The sequence below is a fragment of the Balaenoptera borealis genome, assembly GCF_965194805.1.
Source record: "Balaenoptera borealis genome assembly, chromosome: 1".
Lineage (NCBI taxonomy): Eukaryota > Metazoa > Chordata > Mammalia > Artiodactyla > Balaenopteridae > Balaenoptera > Balaenoptera borealis.
Window position 1 is genome coordinate 91,693,715 of NC_138860.1, and position 25,288 is coordinate 91,719,002.

At 46.0% G+C, this 25,288-nt stretch overlaps 1 protein-coding gene and 1 long non-coding RNA gene across 10 annotated transcripts in view; one reads left to right on the top strand and one right to left on the bottom strand.

Annotated features, from left to right (window-relative positions):
* Positions 1–867: 867 nt before the first annotated feature.
* Positions 868–10,858, bottom strand: LOC309617594. The gene is made up of 2 exons (XR_014238070.1): positions 5,153–10,858; positions 868–4,828 (listed from the first exon to the last, which is right to left on the bottom strand). It is a non-coding gene; the product is annotated as an uncharacterized lncRNA (long non-coding RNA).
* A 1,721-nt stretch (positions 10,859–12,579) lies between these two features.
* Positions 12,580–25,288, top strand: part of IGSF3 (immunoglobulin superfamily member 3) — a 111,493-nt gene continuing 98,784 nt past the window's right edge. For 7 of the 9 annotated variants that reach the window (XM_082368759.1, XM_082368761.1, XM_082368754.1 and 4 more), the window contains exons 1-2: positions 12,580–12,731; positions 13,368–14,037. Coding sequence is in view for 8 of the 9 variants with exons in the window: in XM_082368761.1 (XP_082224887.1) it covers positions 13,995–14,037 (43 nt within the window). In the remaining variant the exon portion in view is untranslated. Of the gene's footprint in view, positions 12,732–12,821; positions 12,954–13,015; positions 13,242–13,367; positions 14,038–25,288 lie in introns of those variants that run through there. The other 2 variants (XM_082368758.1, XM_082368757.1) reach the window with 2 other exon arrangements.

The window sequence follows — 25,288 nt, forward strand, 5'->3', positions numbered from 1 at the left end:
GTAATGGGTAGGATGGGAACGCTCATCTCTCACAGGGAGATCATACAATGGCTACCATTCATTTCTACCCCTTCCTCCTTGACCTTCCAACACCCCTTCCCTTATCCTCAAGTTCAGCCAATGACCTTGCCAAGAAAACGTCAGCAGTGAAATTTCGTATACTTCTACCAACATCTACTCACTAGCTTACATCAGTTTCCACGTATTGTGCCTTTCCTCCCACATTATGTATGGTCCATTCTTGTTCCCAGCTAAGGCCAGTGCCTCCACTTATACCCTGCGTCTTATTTCCACTCAACTCAAGGACGTTATCCAGCGAATCTGCTTTCTGTCTCCTGCATCACTTGATTTTCCTCTCTCTACTAAATCATTCCCATCCATAAACAACATGCTCCCAACCTTAAGACACCTTCCTTGATTGCACATCCTTCTACCACTATGGATGCATTTTCTTATTTTTCTTTTATATCAGAATCCCTCAAAGGGGATTTCTATGGCCATGGTTCCATTTCCTCTCCTCCCATTCACTCTTCAATTCCTTGTAAGCAGGCTTCCACTCATCACTCCACTAAAACTGTTCCTCTCAAGCTAACTAAAAATGTTCATGGACTAAATCCATTGGTCAATTCTCAGTCTTCATCTTATTGAATCCATCAGCAGTATTTAACATAACTGATTCCTTCTTTCTACCAGTAACACAGTCTGCTACTTGGTACCAGGACACCACACATGCCTGGTTCTTCTCCTTTTGCACCGACTGGTCCTTCTCGGTCACATTTGCAATCCCTCTTCCTTTCTGGATGTTGCGGTGTCTCGGGCCTCAGTCCTTGGACTCCTCTTCTGTACCTATACTCACACCGTTGGTGCTTTCAGTCTCATGGCTTTAACTATCATTGATATGCTGATGACTCCCAAGATGTGTTTGCAGCCTGGACATCCCCTGGATTCTAGACTCATACATCCAACTGCCTACTTGACATCCCAATTTGAATGTCCATAAGACATTTCAAATTTCACGTGATTGTACCAGTTATCTATTGCTCATCAGAAACCCTAAAGCTTAGTGGCATTTTGGGCTGGACCAGCTGGATCACTCATGAGACTGAAATGCTCTGGAGGCTTTACTGGGACCAGATGGTTGAAGATGCCCTCATTTACATGTCAGACCATTAGCTGGAGCTCTTGGTTGTCCTGCATATTCCTCTCCAGCAGGACAGTCTGTGTTTCTCACATGGCTGAGGCAGCCTTCTAAGAGGGCAAGTCCCAGGGTACAAGCCCCAATGCATGACTCATTGGGGGCTATTGAGGCAACAGTCTCTCACAATATCCAAAACAGAACTCATAGCATTTACTCTAAATGGCAATTTCATTCAGGCCAAAAATCTCACAGACATTCTAGAACTCCTGTCTTGTTTTCACACTGCTCATGGAATCCGTCATCAAATTCTGTCAGTTCCTCCTTAAAAAACATATGCTGAATCCAACCCACTTCTCACCACCTCCTTTCTTCTGCCTGATCGAGGCCACCACCGTCTCTCACCTGAACTACTACTGCGCTGGCCTTTAACTAGTTTCCCTGCTGCCACTCTGACCCCTATGGTCTATTTTCAACCCATCAGCCTGAGCACTCCTGTTAAAACCTTAACTGGATTATATCACTCCTCTCCTTAAAACTCTCCCAAGTTTTTACAGTGATCAACAAGTCCCTACGTGATTGCACTCCCTGTTACCACCCTACCCTCCTGCACATGCGAACCATTACCTCTCTGGCCTCATTTCCAACTATTCTCCCACCCCCACTCAGCTGCAGCCACACCAGCCTCCTAGATGCTTCTTAGCCCCACCTGGTGCACACCTGCCTCAGGGCCTTTGCACTTGCTGTCCCCCCCTGCCCAGGAGGTTTTTCCCTCAGACATCTGCAGGCTAGGCTCTTTCACCTCCTTCAGCTCTTTATTCAAATGTCACTTTCCAGGGAGTGTTGGCCACTGTATTGAAAATTGCAAATCCCCCCTCCTCCAGCACTCCTATCCCCTCCCAGATTTTATTCTTTCCACAGCCCTTTTCATCATCTAACATCCTACCTATTTTACTTATTTACTTGTTTCTTGTCTGTCTCCCCCTCCTAGAATATTAACTCCATGAGATCGGGGTTTGCTTTTTGTCTGTTTTTTCTCCCAGCACCTGGAACACAGACTGACATTTAGTAGGTGTTAATCATATTCGTTAAATGACTGAATTCTTTAAACATTTACTATGTGCTACAGATTTTACCCACCATATTACCCCTGAGCTCCCTGTGCTAACCCTGTGAACGAAGCACTCCAATACCTCCTCACATGAACCAGGTGCTATTATCTCCATTTTGCAGGTGAGGAAACTGAGGCTGATAGGGTAAATAAATTATCTAAGGTCACGTAGCCAGTGAAGGAAGAAGCTCTTCCCCGAAAGCTGAACTGTATTGCGGTGTCCTCTCACAGCCCAGAGGTGGGGTTGGCAGCTCTGGGGCCCTCCGGGCAACATCTTTGTGTGGTGAGCCTTCCAACTGCCTTGCTGGACTTCCATTGCTGTTCCAAATCTGCAGTGTGAAAGAAAAAAGAAGGAGGAGGAGAAGGAAGAGGAGGAAGAAGAGAAGAAGAAAGAGTTGGGAGAGAAAGGGATGGAGGAGGTGGCGGAAGGAGTGGGGTCCGAGCCATCCAGCTGCTTCCTGCCTCGACAGTAGGACACAGGACCACCCGGGAAGCACCCACGGGAGGAGGACTCGTGTGTGCTCCCCACCACACACCCCAGCTCCTGGTGCTTCTTTCAAGCCCTGGCAGTGAGGTCTGTCCTGGTTTTCCCTGATGGTCACGACTGGATCCCTAGGTTGAAAACAAGCATTTTTAATAAGCAGCAGTTGCTGAGCTTTGAGAACAGCCCTAACCCATTCCATCTCCGTTCCCAGGAGGCTTTGCTCTCACCCTCCCCACCCCCTCACCCTGCACCCCTAGCTGGCCTCAGGCAAGATTAGGCCTCTCTCAGATCTGGGGTGGAGCTTGGAGAGGGTTGTCAGCCCTCACCACTGCACAGACCAAAATGGCTCTGCGGTGGGTGAGGATGAAAGGGAACCTCTGGCTGGCTGACATCTGGCGGCCAGGAGTGGGCTGTGGGCTGGGAGAGCCCAGCTGAATTCCACAGGGCAGCCATTGTTGCGATGGTCTTGTGACTGATACACACACGCACATATTTTAAAAAAAAAAAAAAATCTTTTTTTTTTTTAAACAGTCTAGGACCAAGACAGACGGCTGTGGTTGGTAGAGTCTGGAGAAAACTAACAACTACTGTGTTTGGGTTATCATATGACGCTCACAAAGAAAGGGGCTTTGTTCTATGATTGGTTTCTCTAGTCAATTAAATGTGTAATATCTGCCATGAGGTCCCTGCTGTTTAAGTAGAGATACTTCAGATATGTTTCTTAGGCACATGTGTGGTTACTTAATTTAAGGTTCTTTCTTCTTTCTTTCTTTCTTTCTTCTCTCTCTGTCTCTCTCTCCCTCTCTCTCTCTCTCTCTCTCTCTCTCTCTCTCTCTCTGTCTCCCTCTTTCTCGCTCTTCCTTCTTTCTTTTCTTTCCCTCTACTCCCTCCTTCATTCCTCTCCCTTCCTAATTTTTCTTCTTTGGTTCAGTCTCTCTTTTCCAAGTTCTTTTCTTCCCTTTCTGCTTCTCCCTACCACTTTTTCCATAAATAGAAAATTATAAGTGAGGAAAAGAGTGGAAAGAGGACCGGGGGGCGGGGGGGCGGGTGTCAGAGAAATGTTATAGAAATCACAAGTGATTATGAAAGAAGCTTGTTAATATCCATGTATGGTCATTTGTGCTGTGAACTTAAGGCACACTGTGGGCTCCTAAACACTGTCAGCTTTACCCAAAGCCACCCGGTGGAAATGCTGTGTCTGATTAAGTCCCAAGGGCCATGAGGTCTGGGCTGGGGTGGAACTTGGGGATCCCAGGGAGATGGGCAGGGGTGGTGGAGGGCATATGTCCCTTGCCTGGGGACTTTGTGGATGGAACTAAAAAGGAAGGCTCTTGGGCACAAGTAGGAACAAAAAAATTGGACCTCCTACTTGTTTGCATGGACCATCCATCCAGAGCAGCTGGGCAGAGAAGCAGATGCCATGCATATAGTCACCCAGAGTAAAACTCATGAAATGCCCCAACCCCTGGCTGCTGTGGCTTCCTGGAGCTCAGGGGCTGGGGGTCCACTCTGTGGGCTTGAGGATACAGTCCAGGGTATTCACATAACCACTCCTTCATCTAGCCACTAGAGCTTTAGTTGAGCGCCGGCTAGGTGCCAGGCTCAATGCAGGGAGCGGAAGACACAGTTCTATCAGACAGTCTCTGACCTCAAGAAACTCTTTAGACAAAATACACAAGTAAACACATAACCTTAATCAGTGGAAAAGCGCTAGCCTAGAGGTCTACACAGAGCTTTCCTAGATGATGAACTCAATGCTGGGAGGAGGCAAGCAAGGAGAGGGGAGAAAGTCTGCTTCATAGAGAAGCTGATGCTTCAACTGTTCCTACTAGATGGGTGAGCGTTTGCCAAGTTGATGGTAGTGGAAGGAGAAAGGGCATAAATGGCAGATGACGGCATATATAAAGGTGCGTCCAGGAAACCATAGGTAACTGGGTGAGACCAGATCATATCATAGTGGGAAGAATCAAGGGCATAGAGAAGTTGGAGATGGTTCCAGAGTGGGTGTGGGGATGGGGGTATTGGAGGAGGGGCCTGTAACCCATTCTAAGGGGTTTGAATCTTCTGTAAGCAATTGGAAGCTCCAGAAGGGTTCCACCTGCACTTTAAATACAGGATTTTTTATTTTTTAATTTTTATTTATTTATTTATTTATGGCTGCATTGGGTCTTTGTTTCTGTGCGAGGGTTTTCTCTTGTTGCGGCAAGTGGGGGCCACTCTTCATCGCGGTGCGCGGGCCTCTCACTATCGTGGCCTCTCTTGTTATGGAGCACAGGCTCCAGACGCGCAGGCTCAGTAATTGAGGCTCACGGGCCTAGTTGCTCCGCGGCATGTGGGATCTTCCCAGACCAGGGCTCGAACTCGTGTTCCCTGCATTGGCAGGCAGATTCTCAACCACTGCACCACCAGGTAAGCCCTCCACCTGCACTTTAGAAAGATGTGTACTTTAGAAGGATGCATGGGCTGGGAGTGAGACCAGGTTAGAAACCATGACAAGAGTCTAGAAAGAGGTGACGAAGCCTGAGCAAGGGCAGAAGCCATGAAAACAGAAAGGAGCACACAGCTTTGAAAGATGTTAAGAAAGGAGGTAGAATCGCCAGTCCCCGTTACCACTTGGACCTGGAAAGTGAGAAGTCTAAAATTAGTCCCAAAGTTCTGACTTGTTGAGTGAAAAGTGGTATCATTAACTGAGATAGGAAATTGAGGAGAAAAAAAATAGTTTAGAGGGAAAAATGACGAGCTAAGTTTTGGGCATGTTTAGTCTAAGGTCTGATGACATCCAGGTAGAACATTTCAAAAGGTGGTTTGCTCCATAGGGATAAAGCTCAGAAAAAAGGGCTGGGCTGAAAATTACAGTTAGGAAGTTGTCTACTGAGAGAGAAGTAGAGACCACGTGGGGACTGGGGGAGAACGGGGTCATAGAGAGAGTACACGGGGGCGGTGAGCTATTCTGACCTTTTTCCTATACCCCATGTCCAATCCATCAGGAAGAGCTGTCAGCTCTCCCTTCAAAGTATATCCCGAATTCACTTCTCACCACCTCCATCACCACCACCCTAGTCTAAGCCTCCATCATCTCTCACCTGGACCTTGCAATGATCTACTAATTGGTCTTCTTGCTTCTACTTTTGCTTCTCTGTAGCCTATTTCCTATACAACAGCCAGATTGGCCTTTTAAAAAAGTAAAGTAAGTCATGTCACTTTAATGCTGTAAGCCATCCAATGGTTTGCCTTGACACATGGAATAAAACCCAAATTCCCATCCCCACATGATCTGCCTTTGCCTTCTTTCCTGAACTCACTTTCCACCATTCTCTCTCTCTCCCGCTCACTCTGCTTCTGCCACACTGACTTTCTCTCCCTCAAATGTGTCTCAGGGCCTTTGCACATGTTTTCCTCTCAGCCTGGAATACTCTTCCTCTAGATCTTTCTACAGCTTCCAGTTCTCTGACAAAATTTTCCAGTTTGAATTTCAGTACGCGTAGTTATTCTATTGGCTGTGTCAGATAACTCCAATATCTTAAGGATGTGTGGGCCTGTTTTAGTTTTCTGCAGTTTCTACTGGTTCTCACTCATACTGTCTTATTTCCTGGTTATATATGATCATATGCTGGAAATTTCATTTTAGAATAATAATAGGATCTCCCTCCTGAAAGGATTTTCATTTGCTTCTAGAAGGTACCTGGTGCTGCTCCCAGTCTGCAACTCCTTTAATGGAAGTTCTAGGCTCTTGTCACATCCAGATGACTTGAAGCCAAGTCAACAAATATTTATTTACTGAGCACATTCTTTGCGCCAGGCATTTTGCTAGGCATTGGCATACACTAGAGGACCAGGCAGACCAGATTCTGGCCCACAGGGAGCTTACATTCTCAGGAAAAGACAGACAATGAACAGAAAAATCAACACAGTGTAAATTCTACGAGGATAGGAAGCATGCCTGCTTTCTCCAGCACTTCAGGGCATAGAACAGTGCTTTATGTTAACTAAATATTTGCTACATTTAAAAAAAAATCCTGTCCCAATGTTATTTTTCAGTATTATTTAATCACTGGTGTTTCAACTGTATTGTTGGTTGACTGCTCTTTTCCTCTAAAATATGTAGTATTTTAAGCATATAAAGGGTTAAAGAGACTTGTGTGTCAGCCTGGAAATATAATCACCATTTATTATCTTACTCTTATGGGGAAATATGTTCTGAGTTCCAAATAATTAACTTCAAAGTGAACTTTTGGAAACTGTCAGCCGGTCCCACATACATTTGGGTGAGATTGGCCAATGTCTTTGCACTCTTTTATAGAAACAGGCAACATGCCAGCCAGATCAGGCCAGACAGCCTGGGTGATCAGTGGGGTAACAGATGTCTCAGAAAGAGCACCTCCACATCCAGAAGGCTCTGTTCTGCTCTAAGCTCATGGTTGTTTAATCCTTAGAATCTTAGGTCTATGGTGACACACCTTCCCCTGTAGGAGGACGGAGGCTCTATGATCAAACTAACGTTCTTTTTTTACAAGAGAGGCCAAGCCAAATTCTTAAGAGTCCTCCACCTGGGCAACAGCATGGTTGAAAGTGGCAGCCAGCCCTGGCAGCCAGCCCAGCTGCCCTGGGACACTGAGAGAGTGAGACAGAGATTGGGGTCAGCCAATCTAACTCAGAGGAATCACTCCAACATGACAAGCGCCACAGCGTTCAGCCTGAGCTCAAAATCCTTGCCTACCCAGAGGCTCTGGATTATTTCCATTCTTTAGCAAAGGGAGGGGGTGCAGAGAGAGAAGAGCACAGGTGGTGAGCCAGAGTTGGGTGTAAGAAGCCCATCTAAGGCTGTTGTTGGATTTAAACAAACAAACAAAAAAATTAGGACTTGCTGAGATTTTGGAAAGGAGGAATGAAGAGAGCAATGAAACGCTCAAGGCTTGGGGTGGGAAGGATGGGGAGCCTCTTGACATGGTCAGGACGAGGTTTAGAATGGAATAGTGGTGGAAATGATGGGTTCTTCTAATTCTTTTGATCTAGGTGACATGCTATTGTAGTTGAGGGTCCTCCCAATCAAAATCAGAAATGGACTTGGATAGAGGAGATGGACCTTGAATTTCCATTTATGATGGAAAGATCCATCATAAAATTCTGAGCTGGAAGAGCCCTTAGAACTCATTTAGTCCAGTCTCACACCGATGCTTGGAAACTGAATCTTCTGGGATGGGGCTTGGGAATCTGTATTTTAATGCTTCTGGAGTAATTCATGCACAGCAGTTTGGGACCTTCTGACTCATCTGACCAACCCCATTTTACAGAAGATGAAACTTGGGTCCAGAGAGGTCAAAAGACAGCATAAGCAGCAGAGTCTGGACTGAAAGCTCGAATTTCTGGCTCCTGGTTCCCGGCTCCTTGGACTGTGTGAAGTTTATAATCAGTGAAGAGAATAGCTAATGAGTACTGAGAACTAAGTACCAGGCATTTTGCTAAGTTCTTTCTACATATCAGCTCGTTTAATCCTCACAAGCTCCTTGCGACGGCAGGTGCTATTGCGATCCCTTTTTGCAAACCAGAAACCTAGGGTGAAGGAGGTGAAGTAACTTGACCAGAGTTGAGTGTCAGTAAGTGTAGATCATACAAACCCAGGCACTCTTCTCCAGGTCCACTATTCTCTGTCAGCCGGAGAATAAGTGAGCACAGCTGTGGGGTTTTGTGGAGGAAGGGGAATGTTCGCTGAATGAATCTTACTTTTCATCCCGGATGAACCAGCCTTCAGAGTTCCATGGGCAGGTGGGTGCAAGTCCAGACCCTTCTCTAATGCTAGATGGCACCCCTTGGGTTCTGAGCACCCACCTGTGGGGAAAGCTTAAGGGGCCTACCCCTTCACCACCCCATCTCAAGATAGAAGAGTCAACTCTATATTTTTTAAAGACAGATGGTATCCTGAGTAAGCTATTCCTAGTCTTCAGCTCTGGGGATCCTCGCCCGTGCAGGAGGGTAATCACCAAGAGGGAAGCTTCTACCAGGAAGATTGTTTAGTGGCACTTTGAGCTCTTACTTGGCTGTTTAGTGAAGGCATTGCTATTTCCACCCAGCATTTCAAGATGCATTAGGAGCAATTAACATCAGTGCTTGTGAGCACGCAGGGTCAGGCTATATTTAGGCAAAATGCCTTGCCCTCAACTTTCTTTCAGCTGACGAAAGAGAACTAGGTTAATGCCCCCTTCCTTTTTTTCCTTTTTTAAAAAATAGAACTTTCTGTCAGTTGCGGTTTTGTATTAGTCTTTCGATTGCAGCCACAACAGGTCTGGAGACGTCAAAACAGATAGAACCACTTGGCCATATTTATCCACAAAGAAATTCTGTGCTGTTTTTCCCCAAGAGTGTTAATTTTTAAACACTAGCTTCCAGCAAATAAAATTAGGAAGAATTCAGTGAACGTCTGGATTTCCTGCTTTTCCTGAAAAGTAGGAAAATCAGGCAACACTGGACCTTTGTTCCCGAGTGCAGCGCTTTGCTGGAGCTGTGCTTCTGTAGGCTTCTTCGTTTGACTCCCTGGGGGAGAAGATTGAGTTTTCCAAAACACTCAAACTATCCACCCGATTCCAGACCAGACCAGGAGAGGCTTCAACATTCCAACGTAAGATGTTTTGAAGCAAGTTGCTAATGTTCGGCCTGGGCACCTGACAGATTTGCTGACTGGGGACTTCTGTCCCCTCTTCTCCGTGGATGCTTCTCCCTTCCTTGTGACTTGAGTCTCTCTCGGCCTGTGGATGATCTCCTGAAAGGGCCACTGTTCAGCACTTACTTCATGTACTTGGTCCTCTGTCCGAAGGGCAGAGGCATTCTTTTAATTGTACTTTACTCTCCCCGCCTGACAGTTAGCACAGCTCTTTGAATATCAATGTGGAAATAGGAAAGATACTAGGCTGGGAACCAGCCATAACGTATCTGGGGTGGTGATGGAAGTCCAGGGTTGACAGATCATCCAGAGGGATGCCAGGGGTCTAGGTGGTAGGAGGTGGGGTGGGTTGAGAAGGAAAGAACTGAGAAGGGATAATTGAGTACAAGGTTCAAAGACGGAGGAAGTGGCCTGGGCAGAGGACTGGGGTTTGAATGCTTGGGAAGCGTGGTCTTGGAGAAGGGGTTGGGCAGCCTGGTGGGGCTGAGAGCTCCATTGCAGGCTGAGGTGGATCTTCTGGAAGAATCCTCGACTCTCCTCTTTCTCGCCCCTTCCATATCCAGTTCTCCAGAAAATTCCATTGAATCTACTTTCAAAATGCTTCCAGATGCCACCCATTTCTCACAACCTGTATCTCTACCACCCTAGCCTGAGCCACCATCCTCTCTCACCTTTTCAGTGTCCCTTCTCCACTCCTATCTCCCAACACTGTAGTTCCCCCCCAGACTGCCCCCAAGCCTGCAAAGTCCTACAGGATTTTGCCTTTGCAACTTCCCTGATCATATTTCTCCTTCTCCTTCCCTCCTATGTCGTTTCAGGCACACTAACACACCTTCTCTTATCAGAGCATGTTAAGGGGCTTTGTGCTTGCTGTTCCTTAAGCTTGGAATGCTCTTCCTCTAGAAATATCCGGGGCTCACTCACTCCTTCTAATTTGATCTCAGCTCAGATGTCACTGCCTTTGTGAGACCTTCCCTGACCGCCTACTTAGAGCAGAATCTTCCTCCTTACCCCACACACATACATGCATATTCCCTTATCCCAGTTTTCCTCAGAATACGTCACATTATGCCATATATTTCTTTGTCTCATTGTCTGTGTTTCCCATGAGAATGTAAGCACCACGAGCGAGAGCAGAGAGTTTTCTTGGCACATAATAGATGCTCAATAAATAAAGGAAGGGGTCTAGCAGATAAGGAGAAGTGAGAGATGCTGGAGTCAGGGTTGTCTTGGGGGAAAGAGGTAATATTTAACACAAGAAGAGATTTTCAATTCAATACTTGGCAGATGTGATAAATATTTAATTTAATTCAATTCGGTCGAAGTATTAATAGTGTAATTATTGTATGCAGATCACAATGTCAAGAGCTGTTTGGGGTAAATGATAATTAAAGGGCAGATCCTGCCCACAAGAAATTTATAGCCAAGAGAGAGGGGTGAGGGCAAATAAGACCCCTTAGTTATTTTTGCATCCCCATACTATTTCTTCACTAAATACTGTCACCATCACACTGTCCAATGGGGTGAAAAATACCTTACAAAGCCATAGTACCTTTCTGACTTCTGAACTCCACTCTACCCTTACCCTCCACCCCAATTACATTTTGGACATCTTCATTTGCATGCCTCTTGAGCATCTCAAGCTCAGTACATCCAACCTGATCCTATGTATTGTGATCTCAGCTGCTGAGGTTGCACTGGTTTTTCTGTTCCATTCCTCACCCTCAACCTGGCATTCCACAGAGCCTAGCTCCTGACCTGCTCATTCCTCTCCCTCCCTGTTGCTACTTCTGTGGCCCTGGTCACCATCATCTCTCGTCTGGAGATGTCGAGCCTCCTGTAGAACTCCCCTCCCATCCATCCTCCACACCTAGGCCAGAGTGGTCTTTCTAGAATGTACATCTGATAACAATACCGCCTTACTCAAAATCTGCAGGGGCTTTGCTATGGCTCTGGGCTAAAGTCCACACCCCTCAACACATCATACGAAGCCCTTCAGGTTCTGACACCTGATTTCTTCTCTGCTCGTTTCTTGCCACTTCTTCCTTACAGACTAGTTTGGGCCCAACAGAGATTTCTGATCCCCTACCTGGGCCACTCTCTCTCTCCCCTCTGGGCCTTCAAGGACACTGATTCCAGGGCCTGTGAGTCCTCCCCTTCCTCTTCTCTCTCCCCCTGGTGCCTCCTTCTGCTCTTTTGGATTCTACCTAGTTTTCATTTCCTCTGAGGAGCCTTCCCGGCACCTGGCCTGATCTGATGAAACCCCCCTCCTCCTCATGCCCTGACCCCCCAACACAGGGTCGGAGGACTTGCATGTGCTTCCTCAACACTGTTCTTTTCCTGCCATACCTGTTTTATGGTTTCCTTACTAGACTGCAAGCTCCAGGAGGGCAGGACTGTCCTATTCTACCTTGGTTACCTCGGGTCTGTGCTTACTCAGTACATGCATGTGTTGGACAAGTATTGAATGAATGAAAATGCACTTGCTTGGATACGAGTGTTCCTCATAAAATAATTATAACTTATATTTACTGAGTGCTTAAGATGTAGCAGGCACCATCCTAAGTGTTTTACAAGTGTGCCATGGACATCTCATATATCCCTATTAAGCATAGGCCATGTCCTCGTATAACAGGTGGGTAAACTGAGGCACAGGGCTATTACGTAACTCGACCAAGGTCCTTAGCAGGGAAGTGGAGGAGCCGGGGTTAGAAGCCAGACTGTTTCCAGAGTCCAATTCAGTCTCAACGTCTAGGAAATTCTGTCTCAGAGTGAAGTGCAATGTGGGGTTCTTACTATATGAACAGATTCAAGGCTCCTGCAGAGGGCTTTGTTTTTGTTTCCCAGAGAGGGGATGCGCCCCCGGTCCGCCCTCTTCCAGGCTCAGGGGTCCTTTGCTGGGCTTTGGGAAGGGCCTGTGCATCCAGCCGGCGGCCGGGTAGTCTGCTTGTGAGCCCCCTGATTAACTTTCGGCGCTGCCCGGCCCCCACGCCAGCTACGCCCAGGTCCTCGGGTGGCCCTTGCTACCCGCAGGTGCGGGTGAGGCTCCACCAGCCGCACCCGGGGCCCCCGCCCGGCCCCCAGCGCGTCCGTGCGGCCCCGTGGGTGGGGGGGAAGGGGCGGGCCCGGGGGCGGTGCCTCTAGCCGAGGCCACCGCCCTCGCCCCGCGCTCGGCTGGCCCGGGTGCAACGGGCCGGGTGGAGGGGGCGGGGACTGGGGCGGGGCCGGAGCGCGGCTGCTGGTGCCGTTGCGGGAGCAGAGGGAGGAGGCGGCGCGTCCCTAGAGGCGTGCGCCGGGACAGACGGACCGACTGACCGACGCGCGGAGGGATAGGGCCGGCGGCGAGGTCGGTATCCGGAGAGCGCGCGGGCGGCGCGGGGAGGGGCGGCAGCGAGGGGAGCCGGAGCCCGGGGGGAGGGCGGCGGGAGGGGCGGCGGTGGGCCCGGCGGCGGCTCCGCTCGGGGGGTCGGCCTGAGACCCCTCCCCTGGCAGCGAAAGCGGAGCCCCGGGCTCCCTTCTCCCTCCTTCTCTTTTCTTCCCAATCAGCGAAAAATAAACACCCGGGAAGGTAAAACAATAGCGGGGCCACCTGGGACGCGGCGCGCGCCGAGCTCCCACGTTTGGGGCGAGGGCCGGGGGTGGAACGGGGAGTGGCGGCCCCACCTCGGAGCCTCTTCCCGATTTGCCCCCGCGGAGGGTGGGGCTACCCGCGGCGCCGGGGCTCGGTGGGAGGCGGAAGGAATTCCCAGGAGTGAAGCATTTGGTGAAAGTATTGCAGGAACAATCGGGCTTCCCACAATTGCTCGGCTCTGTGCGGGGAAACTGAGGTGGAGGCTAAGGTGGCGACTTGGCCAAGGTCAGACTGCAAAGGTTGACCGTCCTGGTCCAGGACCAGGTGCCCGGACCAGCTTGGCGCTCAGCCCCTCTCGCTTTTGCGGCGGCCGTGCTTGCCTTTGATAAATCTCTGTTGTGTTTGTTTTAGAAAGCTGCTGGCATTGTGGGACCGCTTCAGGGCTGCCGAACGAACGCCAACTTGCTTCGTGCGTTGCGGGCAGGTCTGGGGCAGGTGGCAGGCCCGTGACCCATCATCATGCATGGAGACAGACTTTTTGATGAAGAAACCCAGAGCAGTCGAGGCCGGCTAGGGCGATTTGGCTGTCAAAGGATTTGACAAAACCTGCCCTTTTCCCTTTGGGGAATCCGAATGAGGGAGATTACAGACACCTTCACTGAGAAGCCAAGGACATTTCTGTATAATCAGTGGATGAAAGGATTTTCTCAGACTCTTTTTTTCCTTTTCCTTGAGGATTAATCCACCGCAATCTACAATTACAGCGGAAACCACAAGGCACAGGATGTGGCAGGAGCCTCCAGCGCTGTCCCCGAATTGTTCTGGACTCTTCCTTTAGCCTAGGGGAGTTTAACACTTGCCACCCGCCGCCCCTCCCCCACTCCCTCCTGCTGAGCTCTTTAACCTGTTCTCATTCCCTGAGTTAAATTCTGTTTCCAAAACTGTCTTCTGGAGCTATAAGTGGATTGCCAGAAATGAGAGATTAAGTGCTGGGAGAAGAGGAAGCGCCCTGTGTTGTGTCTCCTCTCGGCTGCCGACATGAAGTGCTTTTTCCCAGTGCTGAGCTGTCTGGCTGTGCTGGGTAAGTGGCTGCTGCTTATCAGCACGATCGATGTGAAAGTTTAACCTGCTCTTGGCTCCTGTAATTCCTTGTGGTTCTTTCCCATCAACACTCGGCTTTGGGGGACCCCGGGAGGCAGCGGCGTGTGTCACAGGTTGGAATAGAGCCCCATTTCTGACCCAGGAGGAAAGGTGGCACATCGTTTGTTGTCTTTAAGAAGGAACATTTGCTGTCCTTAGTGTCTGTCCCGGGCCTCGCCGTGGGGTCCCCCATCTATGTCGACGCTTTAGGGACTCCGTGTGGATCGTGGATTGGTTTCTTGTATTTTATAAACGTGGTGCTTCAGCATCTAAATGTCTGTGTCAGTCCACGTCAATTCCTAATCCGAAGTGGCAACGTTATTCCCACTCTCAGGAAAGTTGGTTTGGTGATAACGATGGTGTTGTTTTTGTTTTTTGGTTTTTTTGACGGGGAAGTAAGCGTGGGTGGAATAGGGGTTGAAGGGGTACTTTGCCCTACCTAAGTGATCAGTGGACTAAAAATGTTTGAGGGTCTAGTCATATGTCCCCTCACCAAAGAAGCTCAGATCGTAGTTCTGGGGGGAAGAGAGACTGGAGGAGTGGTGCCTGGTAGGGGGCTGTGCTAGGATCGGGTTTTGTGACCCCACAGAAGGTTAGGATGGTTAGATCGGGATGGAGAAACTGTGGCTTGAGAGGTGAACCCTTGGCACCTCTCTTAAGATTCCCTCCCATTGAAGAGGCCCCCCTTTGCCCGACATTCTCTGATTTAACAGTGCTTTCCATGCCATCGAATGCTGTCTTACTCTTAAGTGTGGTATCTCAGGACACATCTCGGGTCTAGGATAAGCTCCCTGGCCAGGATCTGATGCATCCTCTCCCTCCATTGCCTTAGACCTGGCACGTGAGCACACCCCGCTGCCCTCTGGGTTCAGCTCAGTCCCCTGCATTCAGAAGAGGTCATCACTGCTGCTTGTGGTGTTTGCATCTCCACATCTAGGTGTCTTGCATTTATGGGACTTACTTGTGACCTACCGGCAGTGGAGATTGCTTTCATGTGTTGTCTACACCCTTGCAAGAGTTCACAGAGAGTGGAAAGAGAGTGGACTTTGGCGGTGGAGAACCTGAGTTCAGATCTCAGCCTGACCATGATTGACGTCTGAATCACAGCAAAATGGGGTGTACCGCCAAGGGCTATCTTGACAGTTAAAGGCTATAAGGTGTTCTAAAGGTCTTGACTGCTTTGAACAATGTCGGGAGCAGGTAAGTATGTTCCATCAGTGGTTCTCAAACTTGGGGGCATGTTAGAATCACTGGGGGAGCTTTAAAAAATCCCGATGTCCAGGCAGCGACCCCAGACCAATTAAACCAGACTCTCTGGGAAGGTGACCCAGGCATGAGTCTTTTAGCTCTCCTAGACAATTCCAGTGTGGAGCTGAGTTAGAGAACCGGTGTGTGAGTTCGTCACTGCCAGCTCTGCCCTCCCCTCCTCAACACTCACAGGGACACCCCGTCTGGCAGCAAGTTTAGTCAGTCGTCTGCTCAGGTGTGGGTCAGGATACGGTGTCTCTGTGTCTCCTGTATGCTCAGGCAGAGTCAAGAAGACAGGTAGCTCTCCATTCGCCAATCCTAAATATTGTATTGGTGTTTGTCATTCACTTAGTGTCTGGGTTTAAATCAGTAATTAGTGATTCATGTGCATACAAGAGGACAAACAGGGGAAGCCCTCCGGGAGGCTTGGGCATGGGGTTGATGGTGTGGCTAAGGCGGGAAAGAGGGCTGAGTGGAAGGGTAGGGCCCAGGGCAGGAGAAGGAACCACCGATGGGCAAACAAGGCAATGTGACATTTGTGCCTTTTGTTTCTCCTGGCTGCTCCAAAAATGTAAGGCTGCTGGCTGGTTCCCCTTCTGTTCACCCTCTGGGCCACTCTGGAGTGGAGCCCTGGCACCGGGCACTAGTATCTTTCCTCCACTCCCAGCCTCAAGTATAAACAGGTGCCATGGAGGAAAATGAGTGTCAAGGTGGTGTCAAAGGGGAACGGTGGTAGAAGACCACACCTGGGTGAGAGTGGGGAGGTTTAGAACTGTGGACATGCCTGGTTTTTTGATCCCCCACTGGTGAAATCTCACCTTTTCTTATCACTCGATGACTGGCAGCATGGCAGGGAGGGGGCCTCGCTACTACTTTGTTAACCTTGGAGACTAGAAGGTCTTTGTGGAGGGAGCAAGACCCAGGTTGGGGTCTTATTTCTTGCTTGCAATCTGGTGTGATCTGATTCATGTCTCAGCATTCTGGCTGTGTAATGAAAATTAATGTGTAATATGAATTGAAAATAGCAGAGACTCTCAAGGTTTTGTGTCCAGGTGGGTCACACACTTGGAATAAAATTTTGTATGTAAAAAGTAGGACCAGTTTAAGTGCTCTGCAAAGTGAGACTGATACAGGTGCTGCCAGCCTCCAGAAGTGGCAATTTGAGAAAACCCTGTGACAGTATGTGAGGGGTATACAGGGTAAATCTGAGATGCTTGTGACTCCCTCGACATCATCAGACCCGTGCGTTCCACTCCCTTCCTTTACCGATGTCTAGGATTTGGATCAGGTTCCTCCTTTTCTGCCTGCTTGGGTACCGATTCCTGCCCTCTTGACCACCGATTCCTGCCCTCTTGACCACCGTGTCTTGTTTCGTCCTGTTGCAGCTCTGGGTGCCCCACCCAACTAGGGAACCATCGGCTGCCATGGCCACCCTTATTCCAGTTCTAAAGCCGTCTTAAGCGTGGGCTTGGTTGAGCCAAGAGGATAGTAGAGTCTCCGCTACCGAGAAGGGATGGAGCCAGAGGGGCAGAAGATGAGAGAGAACAGGGGCTGGTGTGGACGTGGCTTGAGTGTGAAAGAGGGAATGAGGAGAGAAGAGGGTGGTTGTGTCTGTGCCTAGGCCCGGGGCAGGGAGCAGCCTGTGTGAGTGACAGGGACATGGAAAGGTGACAGCACTGTGGGGGAGACAATAGGATTTGTCTCTGCAAGAGCAGGAAGGGAATAATCAGGAAAGTTGAATATAAGCTTTAAGCACATAAAGCAAATTTCAATTTTGCGTAACCATGAAGAGTTAGGCCTTCCAGACCAGTGCTGATGTTGCAAACAAGCTGAAATAGCTTTGAAAGTGTTAGCAATGAAAAATGTAAGTGATTGGGACATCCCTGGATCAACACAGAGAACTTGTAGATGTCAGATGGTCATCTGTGTTCTTCTCCAGTGGGAGAGAAATTCATTCGTAGAGTTTGAAAAGCCTCTTGTTTGAATAGGTTGGGACTGAGGAAGCGATCACGACCTTCCCAGTTAGTTAGGGATGGCTTCTTAGGGGTGAGGCCAGAGGGTGCTTCCAAAAGAGATTGAAAGGGACTTTGATGTTCTGGGGGGAGTGAGCTCAGAGGCAGGACTGGGTGATCAAAGGCAGAGGAGAAGGAGGAGGAAGTGGAGAGCAGTGAGGTGGCTTGGGGCAGTCGGGGAAGGGTTCTGAAGGAAGAGGATGGGAATCGTGATTTACGGATGAACAAACACCACTGTCCCAACAGTTGTCCCAGAGGCAGTGCCCTTCCCTTTTCTGGGGACCATTTGACAAGGGTGCCAGAGAAGGGAATTCTTGTCAGGACTAGGGTAGCTAAGATGCCTTTCAACTGTGTGAATCATTGAGCCACCCCTGGGCACCCAGGGCTGTGTTAAGATGTCCCAATCCCCTCCATTTGTCATTGCAACAAGAGAACAGTAGTACTGCCACCTCTCCTAACTCTAGCCCTTACTGTGAAGCAAGTCCTATCTCATTAAATCCTCAAACAATCTTGCCAGCTAGATACCTTATATTATCATTCTTTCGTAGATGGGGATATTGAGGTCCAGGGAGGTTAAGGAACTTGCCTGAGGTAGATGACTGTACCAGTTTGAAATGGTGCTCCACAGGGGTGGGGACCAGGTCCTTTCTGTCTTGTTCCAAGTGCAGGCCTCTATTCCCAAAGTCATCTCATGGTCCAAGATGGCTGTGCTAGCCCCAACCATTAGGAAGGAGGAAAAGGGTTGGTGAAGGGCATGCCCTGGTGAACACATTACTTCTGCTTATATCCCCATTGGTTAGAACTTGATCACATGACCATACTTTGCTGCAACGGAGGCTGGGAAATGTCATCCTTAATTCTAAGTATCCAGCTAAAACTGGGGTTCTATTATTGTAGGGGAAGGAGAGGACGGATTTTGGGGGGTCAGCTCTTGGTCTCTGGCACAGTTACAAAGCTAGGAAGTGGCAGAACAGGGTTTTGAAATCAGGACCGTTTGGTTCAAATCCTGTGTTCTTGCATCTAACAAGTTGCCCCTCTGAGTATGAGTCCCCGCCCCGGGCCTCCAGGAAGCCTTGTTGGGAAGGCATGAGCTAGATGAACCAACACTTGTTACATGGGAAGCAACACAAATCAGCATATAATTGAATGCTCAATATTGTGGTTTTAACAGTGGTACTGTAGTGTTTATAGAATGCTTATGTGCCAGTCACTGCCAAACACTTTATATAGCATGATCTTCTGTATAAAGTGCTTAGGGACCGTCTCTGTCCAGTTCATTACTGTAGCCCCAGAACTCAGCCTTGTGCCTGGCACAAAGTAGGTATTCAGTTAAATTTTTGATGAATGAATGGTTTCACAAGGTAGGTGTTATTTCTTTTTTTTTTTTTTTTTTTAGTATTAGTTGTTTTGTTTGTTTTTTTTATACTGCAGGTTCTTATTAGGCATCAGTTTTATACACATCAGTGTATACATGTCAATCCCAATCGCCCAATTCAGCACACCACCATCCCCACCCCACCGCAGTTTTCCCCCCTTGGTGTCCATATGTCCATTCTCTACATCTGTGTCTCAACTTCTGCCCTACAAACTGGCTCATCTGTACCATTTTTCTAGGTTCCGCATACATGCATTAATATACGATATTTGTTTTTCTCTTTCTGACTTACTTCACTCTGTATGACAGTCTCTAGATCCATCCACGTCTCAACAAATGACTCAATTTCGTTCCTTTTTATGGCTGAGTAATATTCCATTGTATATATGTACCACCACTTCTTTATCCATTCGTCTGTTGATGGGCATTTAGGTTGCTTCCATGACCTGGCTATTGTAAATAGTGCTGCAATGAACATTGGGGTGCATGTGTCTTTTTGAATTACGGTTTTCTCTGGGTATATGCCCAGTAGTGGGATTGCTGGGTCATATGGTAATTCTATTTTTAGTTTTTTAAGGAACCTCCATATTGTTCTCCATAGTGGCTGTATCAATTTACATTCCCACCAACAGTGCAAGAGGGTTCCCTTTTCACCACACCCTCTCCAGCATTTGTTGTTTGTAGATTTTCTGATGATGCCCATTCTAACAGGAGTGAGGTGATACCTCATTGTAGTTTTGATTTGCATTTCTCTAATAATTAGTGATGTTGAGCATCTTTTCATGTGCTTCGTGGCCGTCTGTATGTCTTCTTTGTAGAAATGTCTATTTAGGTCTTCTGCCCATTTTTGGATTGGGGTGTTTGTTTCTTTGATATTGAGCTGAATGAGCTGTTTATATATTTTGGAGATTAATCCTTTGTCCGTTGATTCATTTGCAAATATTTTCTCCCATTCTGAGGGTTGTCTTTTCGTCTTGTTTATGGTTTCCTTTGCTGTGCAAAAGCTTTGAAGTTTCATTAGGTCCCACTTGTTTATTTTTGTTTTTATTTCCATTACTCTAGGAGGTGGATCAAAAAAGATCTTGCTGTGATTTATGTCAAAGAGTGTTCTTCCTATGTTTTCCTCTAAGAGTTTTATAGTGTCCAGTCTTATATTTAGGTCTCTAATCCATTTTGAGTTTATTTTTGTGTATGGTGTTAGGGAGTATTCTAATTTCATTCTTTTACATGTAGCTGTCCAGTTTTCCCAGCACCACTTATTGAAGAGACTGTCTTTTCTCCATTGTATATCTTTGCCTCCTTTGTCATAGATTAGTTGACCATAGGTGCGTGGGTTAATCTCTGGGCTTTCTATCTTGTTCCATTGATCTATGTTTCTGTTTTTGTGCCAGTACCATATTGTTTTGATTACTGTAGCTTTGTAGTATAGTCTGAAGTCAGGGAGTCTGATTCCTCCAGCTCCATTTTTTTGCCTCAAGACTGCTTTGCCTATTCGGGGTCTTTTGTGTCTCCATACAAATTTTAAGATGATTTGTTCTAGCTCCATAAAAAATGCCATTGGTAATTTGATAGGGATTGCATTGAATCTGTAGATTGCTTTGGGTAGTATACTCATTTTCACAATGTTGATTCTTCCAATCCAAGAACATGGTATATCTCTCCATCTGTTGGTATCATCTTTAATTTCTTTCATCAGTGTCTTATAGTTTTCTGCATACAGGTCTTTTGTCTCCCTAGGTAGGTTTATTCCTAGGTATTTTATTCTTTTTGTTGCAATGGTAAATGGGAGTGTTTCCATAATTTCTCTTTCAGATTTTTCATCATTAGTGTATAGGAATGCAAGAGATTTCTGTGCATTAATTTTGTATCCTGCAACTTTACCATATTCATTAATTAGCTCTAGCAGTTTTCTGGTGGCAGTTTTAGGATTCTCTATGTATAGTATCATGTCATCCGCAAACAGTGACAGTTTTACTTCTTCTTTTCCAATTTGTATTCCTTTTATTTCTTTTTCTTCTCTGATTGCCGTGGCTAGGACTTCCAGAACTATGTTGAATAATAGTGGTGAGAGTGGACATCCTTGTCTCGTTCCTGATCTTAGAGGAAATGCTTTCAGTTTTTCACCATTGAGAATGATGTTTGCTGTGGGTTTGTCATATATGGCCTTTATTATGTTGAGGTAGGTTCCCTGTATGCCCACTTTCTGGAGAGTTTTTATCAGAAATGGGTGTTGAATTTTGTCAAAAGCTTTTTCTGCATCTATTGAGATGATCATATGGTTTTTATTCTTCAATTTGTTAATATGGTGTATCACATTGATTGATTTGCGTATATTGAAGAATCCTTGCATCCCTGGGATAAATCCCACTTGATCATGGTGTATGATCCTTCTAATGTGTTGTTGGATTCTGTTTGCTAGTATTTTGTTGAGGATTTTTGCATCTATATTCATCAGTGATATTGGTCTGTAATTTTCTTTTTTTGTAGTGTCTTTGTCTGGTTTTGGTATCAGGGTGATGGTGGCCTCATAGAATGAGTTTGGGAGTGTTCCTTCCTCTGCAATTTTTTGGAAGAGTTTGAGAAGGATGGGTGTTAGCTCTTCTCTAAATGTTTGATAGAATTCACCTGTGAAGCCATCTGGTCCTGGACTTTTGTTTGTTGGAAGATTTTTAATCACAGTTTCAATTTCATTACTTGTGATTGGTCTGTTCATATTTTCTGTTTCTTCCTGGTTCAGTCTTGGAAGGTTATACCTTTCTAAGAATTTGTCCATTTCTTCCAGGTTGTCCATTTTATTGGCATAAAGTTGCTTGTAGTAGTCTCTTAGGATGCTTTGTATTTCTGCAGTGTCTGTTGTAACTTCTCCTTTTTCATTTCTGATTTTATTGATTTGAGTCCTCTCCCTCTTTTTCTTGATGAGTCTGGCTAATGGCTTATCAATTTTGTTTATCTTCTCAAAGAACCAACTTTTAGTTTTATTGATCTTTGCTATTGTTTTCTTTGTTTCTATTTCATTTATTTCTGCTCTGATCTTTATGATTTCTTTCCTTCTGCTAACTTTGGGTTTTGTTTGTTCTTCTTTCTCTGGTTTCTTTAGGTGTAAGGTTAGATTGTTTACTTGAGCTTTTTCTTGTTTCTTTAGGTAGGCTTGTATAGCTATAAACTTCCCTCTTAGAACTGCTTTTGCTGCATCCCATAGGTTTTGGGTCGTCGTGTTTTCATTGTCATTTGTCTCTAGGTATTTTTTGATTTCCGCTTTGATTTCTTCAGTGATCTCTTGGTTATTTAGTAACGTATTGTTTAGCCTCCATGTGTTTGTCCTTTTTACGTTTTTTTCCCTGTAATTCATTTCTAATCTCATAGCGTTGTGGTCAGAAAAGATGCTTGATATGATTTCAATTTTCTTAAATTTACTGAGGCTTGATTTGTGACCCAAGATGTGATCTATCCTGGAGAATGTTCCGTGCGCACTTGAGAAGAACGTGTAATCTGCTGTTTTTGGATGGAATGTCCGATATATATCAATTAAATCTATCTGGTCTATTGTGTCATTTAAAGCTTCTGTTTCCTTATTTATTTTCATTTTGGATGATCTGTCCATTGGTGTAAGTGAGGTGTTAAAGTCCCCCACTATTATTGTGTTACTGTTGATTTCCTCTTTTATAGCTGTTAGCAGTTGCCTTATGTATTGAGGTGCTCCTATGTTGGGTGCATATATATTTATAATTGTTATATCTTCTTCTTGGATTGATCCCTGGATCATTATGTAGTGTCCTTCCTTGTCTCTTGTAACATTCTTTATTTTAAAGTCTATTTTATCTGATATGAGTATAGCTACTCCAGCTTTCTTTTGATTTCCATTTGCATGGAATATCTTTTTCCATCCCCTCACTTTCAGTCTGTATGTGTCCCTAGGACTAAAGTGGGTCTCTTGTAGACAGCATATATATGGGTCTTGTTTTTGTATCCATTCAGCCAGTCTATGTCTTTTGGTTGGGGCATTTAATCCATTCACGTTTAAGGTAATAATCGATATGTATGTTCCTATGACCATTTTCTTAATTGTTTTGGGTTTGTTTTTGTAGGTCCTTTTCTTCTCTTGTGTTTCCCACCTAGAGAAGTTCCTTTAGCATTTGTTGTAGAGCTGGTTTGGTGGTGCTGAATTCTCTTAGCTTTTGCTTGTCTGTAAAGCTTTTGATTTCTCCATCAAATCTAAATGAGATCCTTGCCGGGTAGAGTAATCTTGGTTGTAGGTTCTTCCCTTTCATCACTTTAAGTATATCATGCCACTCCCTTCTGGCTTGCAGAGTTTCTGCTGAGAAATCAGCTGTTAACCTTATGGGAGTTCCCTTGTATGTTATTTGTCGTTTTTCCCTTGCTGCTTTCAATAATTTTTCTTTGTCTTTAATTTTTGCCACTTTGATTACTATGTGTCTCGGCGTGTTTCTCCTTGGGTTTATCCTGTATGGGACTCTCTGTGCTTCCTGGACTTGGGTGGCTATTTCCTTTCCCATGTTAGGGAAGTTTTCGACTATAATCTCTTCAAATATTTTCTCTGGTCCTTTCTCTCTCTCTTCTCCTTCTGGGACCCCTATAATGCGAATGTTGTTGCGTTTAATGTTGTCCCAGAGGTCTCTTAGGCTGTCTTCATTTCTTTTCATTCTTTTTTCTTTAGTCTGTTCCGCAGCAGTGAATTCCATCATTCTGTCTTCCAGGTCACTTATCCGTTCTTCTGCCTCAGTTATTCTGCTATTGATTCCTTCTAGTGTAGTTTTCATTTCAGTTATTGTATTGGTCATCTCTGTTTGTTTGTTCTTTAATTCTTCTAGGTCTTTGTTAATCATTTCTTGCATCTTCTCAATCTTTGCCTCCATTCTTATTCCAAGGTCCTGGATCATCTTCACTATCATTATTCTGAATTCTTTTTCTGGAAGGTTGCCTATCTCCACTTCATTTAGTTGTTTTTCTGGGGTTTTTTCTTGTTCCTTCATCTGGTACATAGCCCTCTGCCTTTTCATCTTCTCTATCTTTCTGTAACTGTGGTTTTTGGTCCACAGGCTGCAGGATTATCGGTAGGTGTTATTTCTATACTGACTCCCTCGATCAAGATGAGGAAATTCAAGGCTCAGGGAGTTCAAATCATTGTGCTCAAAGGGAAAGAGCTAGAAATCGGCAGAGCCTGGATTTGAATCCAGGTTGTCTGGCTATAGAGCTCGTGCTTTTACTCCACTGACCAGGGGTTCTTAACCTTTTTTGTGCCATGGATCCCTTTGGCAGCCTGGTGAAGCCTATGGACCCCTTCTTAGGATAACATTCTCAAATGCATAAATAAAAACATAGGATAACAGAGAAAATCAATTATATTGAAATGCTGCCATCAAAATATTAAAAAAAATTTATGATACAGCAATGTGCTTCTTTAATAACACATTAAACAACAAGATCTACCAGCAGATCTAACAGTTATGTAATTTTGCTGTAGTGAAGGGTGAAAATGATATTTCGAGGTATATGCATCCACTGTGATGTGATATGAAAGTATGTGTGATTTGTATTGTGACAGTCACAGGTCCTGGAAACATTACCATGATGCTTGCCTACATTCACAATTAAGGAACAGTTAACTTAGAGGTTCGTGAAAATAAAGATGTAATTTTTTTTCCTGTTCAAGTTCACATACCTCCTGAAATCTGTCCATGGACTCCCGGGAAGTTCAAGGTAAAGTTCAATGTAGTCACTGGTTGTTGTTTCCCATAGGTCACTGGGAAAGACCTATGCGTGAGGACTTGGGCTGGGCTTTCAGAAGTGGGCAGTCTTTGGATGGAGAGGGCATTCTCTTCCCATTAAGAGTCCTGCAAATGCAGAGGAGTCGGCAGTCATAGTGGTGGCATAGTGGTGGCATAGGGATTGGAGAAATGACTGTCAGTAGTTTTAGGGACCAGTTCATGCAAGATGATGCCGGACACAGAGAATTAGTTCAGATTGTAATGAGTTTGGGATTTGGGCTTAGACTGGGTCTGTGGAGCTCAGGCAGACCACTTCCACTGAGCCCTAGCCTGGGAACTGGATGAAGTGGCTCCACTTACTGGCCTCCCATGGTCCCTGGCCTTGTGCATCCTGAATTATGGCTCCTTGATTATTATTTGTAGGTTCCTTTGGGAGTTCCTCATTCACCGTGATTGGACACCTGTTTCTTTGCTGCTTCGATGTGAGCACAGCTATTCCTTGTAAACGGTTGGATTTTAATTTAAGGAAATTTAGGACACCTGTGTGTGAATGGCCCTGCTTTTCAAAGAAAGGAATGGTTGCATCAAAACCAAGCTTTATATTTGTAGAAAATCACATGTTGCCAAATTCCCTCATCGAGACCCCTTTATTAAGTGACTAATTGTGGGCCACAGTGGCGGGCACTTAACAAAGACCATGGCATATGGGCCTCCCTTAACTGGAATCCCATCCCAGCTAAGTGGGATTTTGTTTTTATTTTTGAGCTCCACTTTCAGGAACGTGAAAATCACAAGATGTAGTAGCAGGGATTGATTCTAGAAATTGGCTTC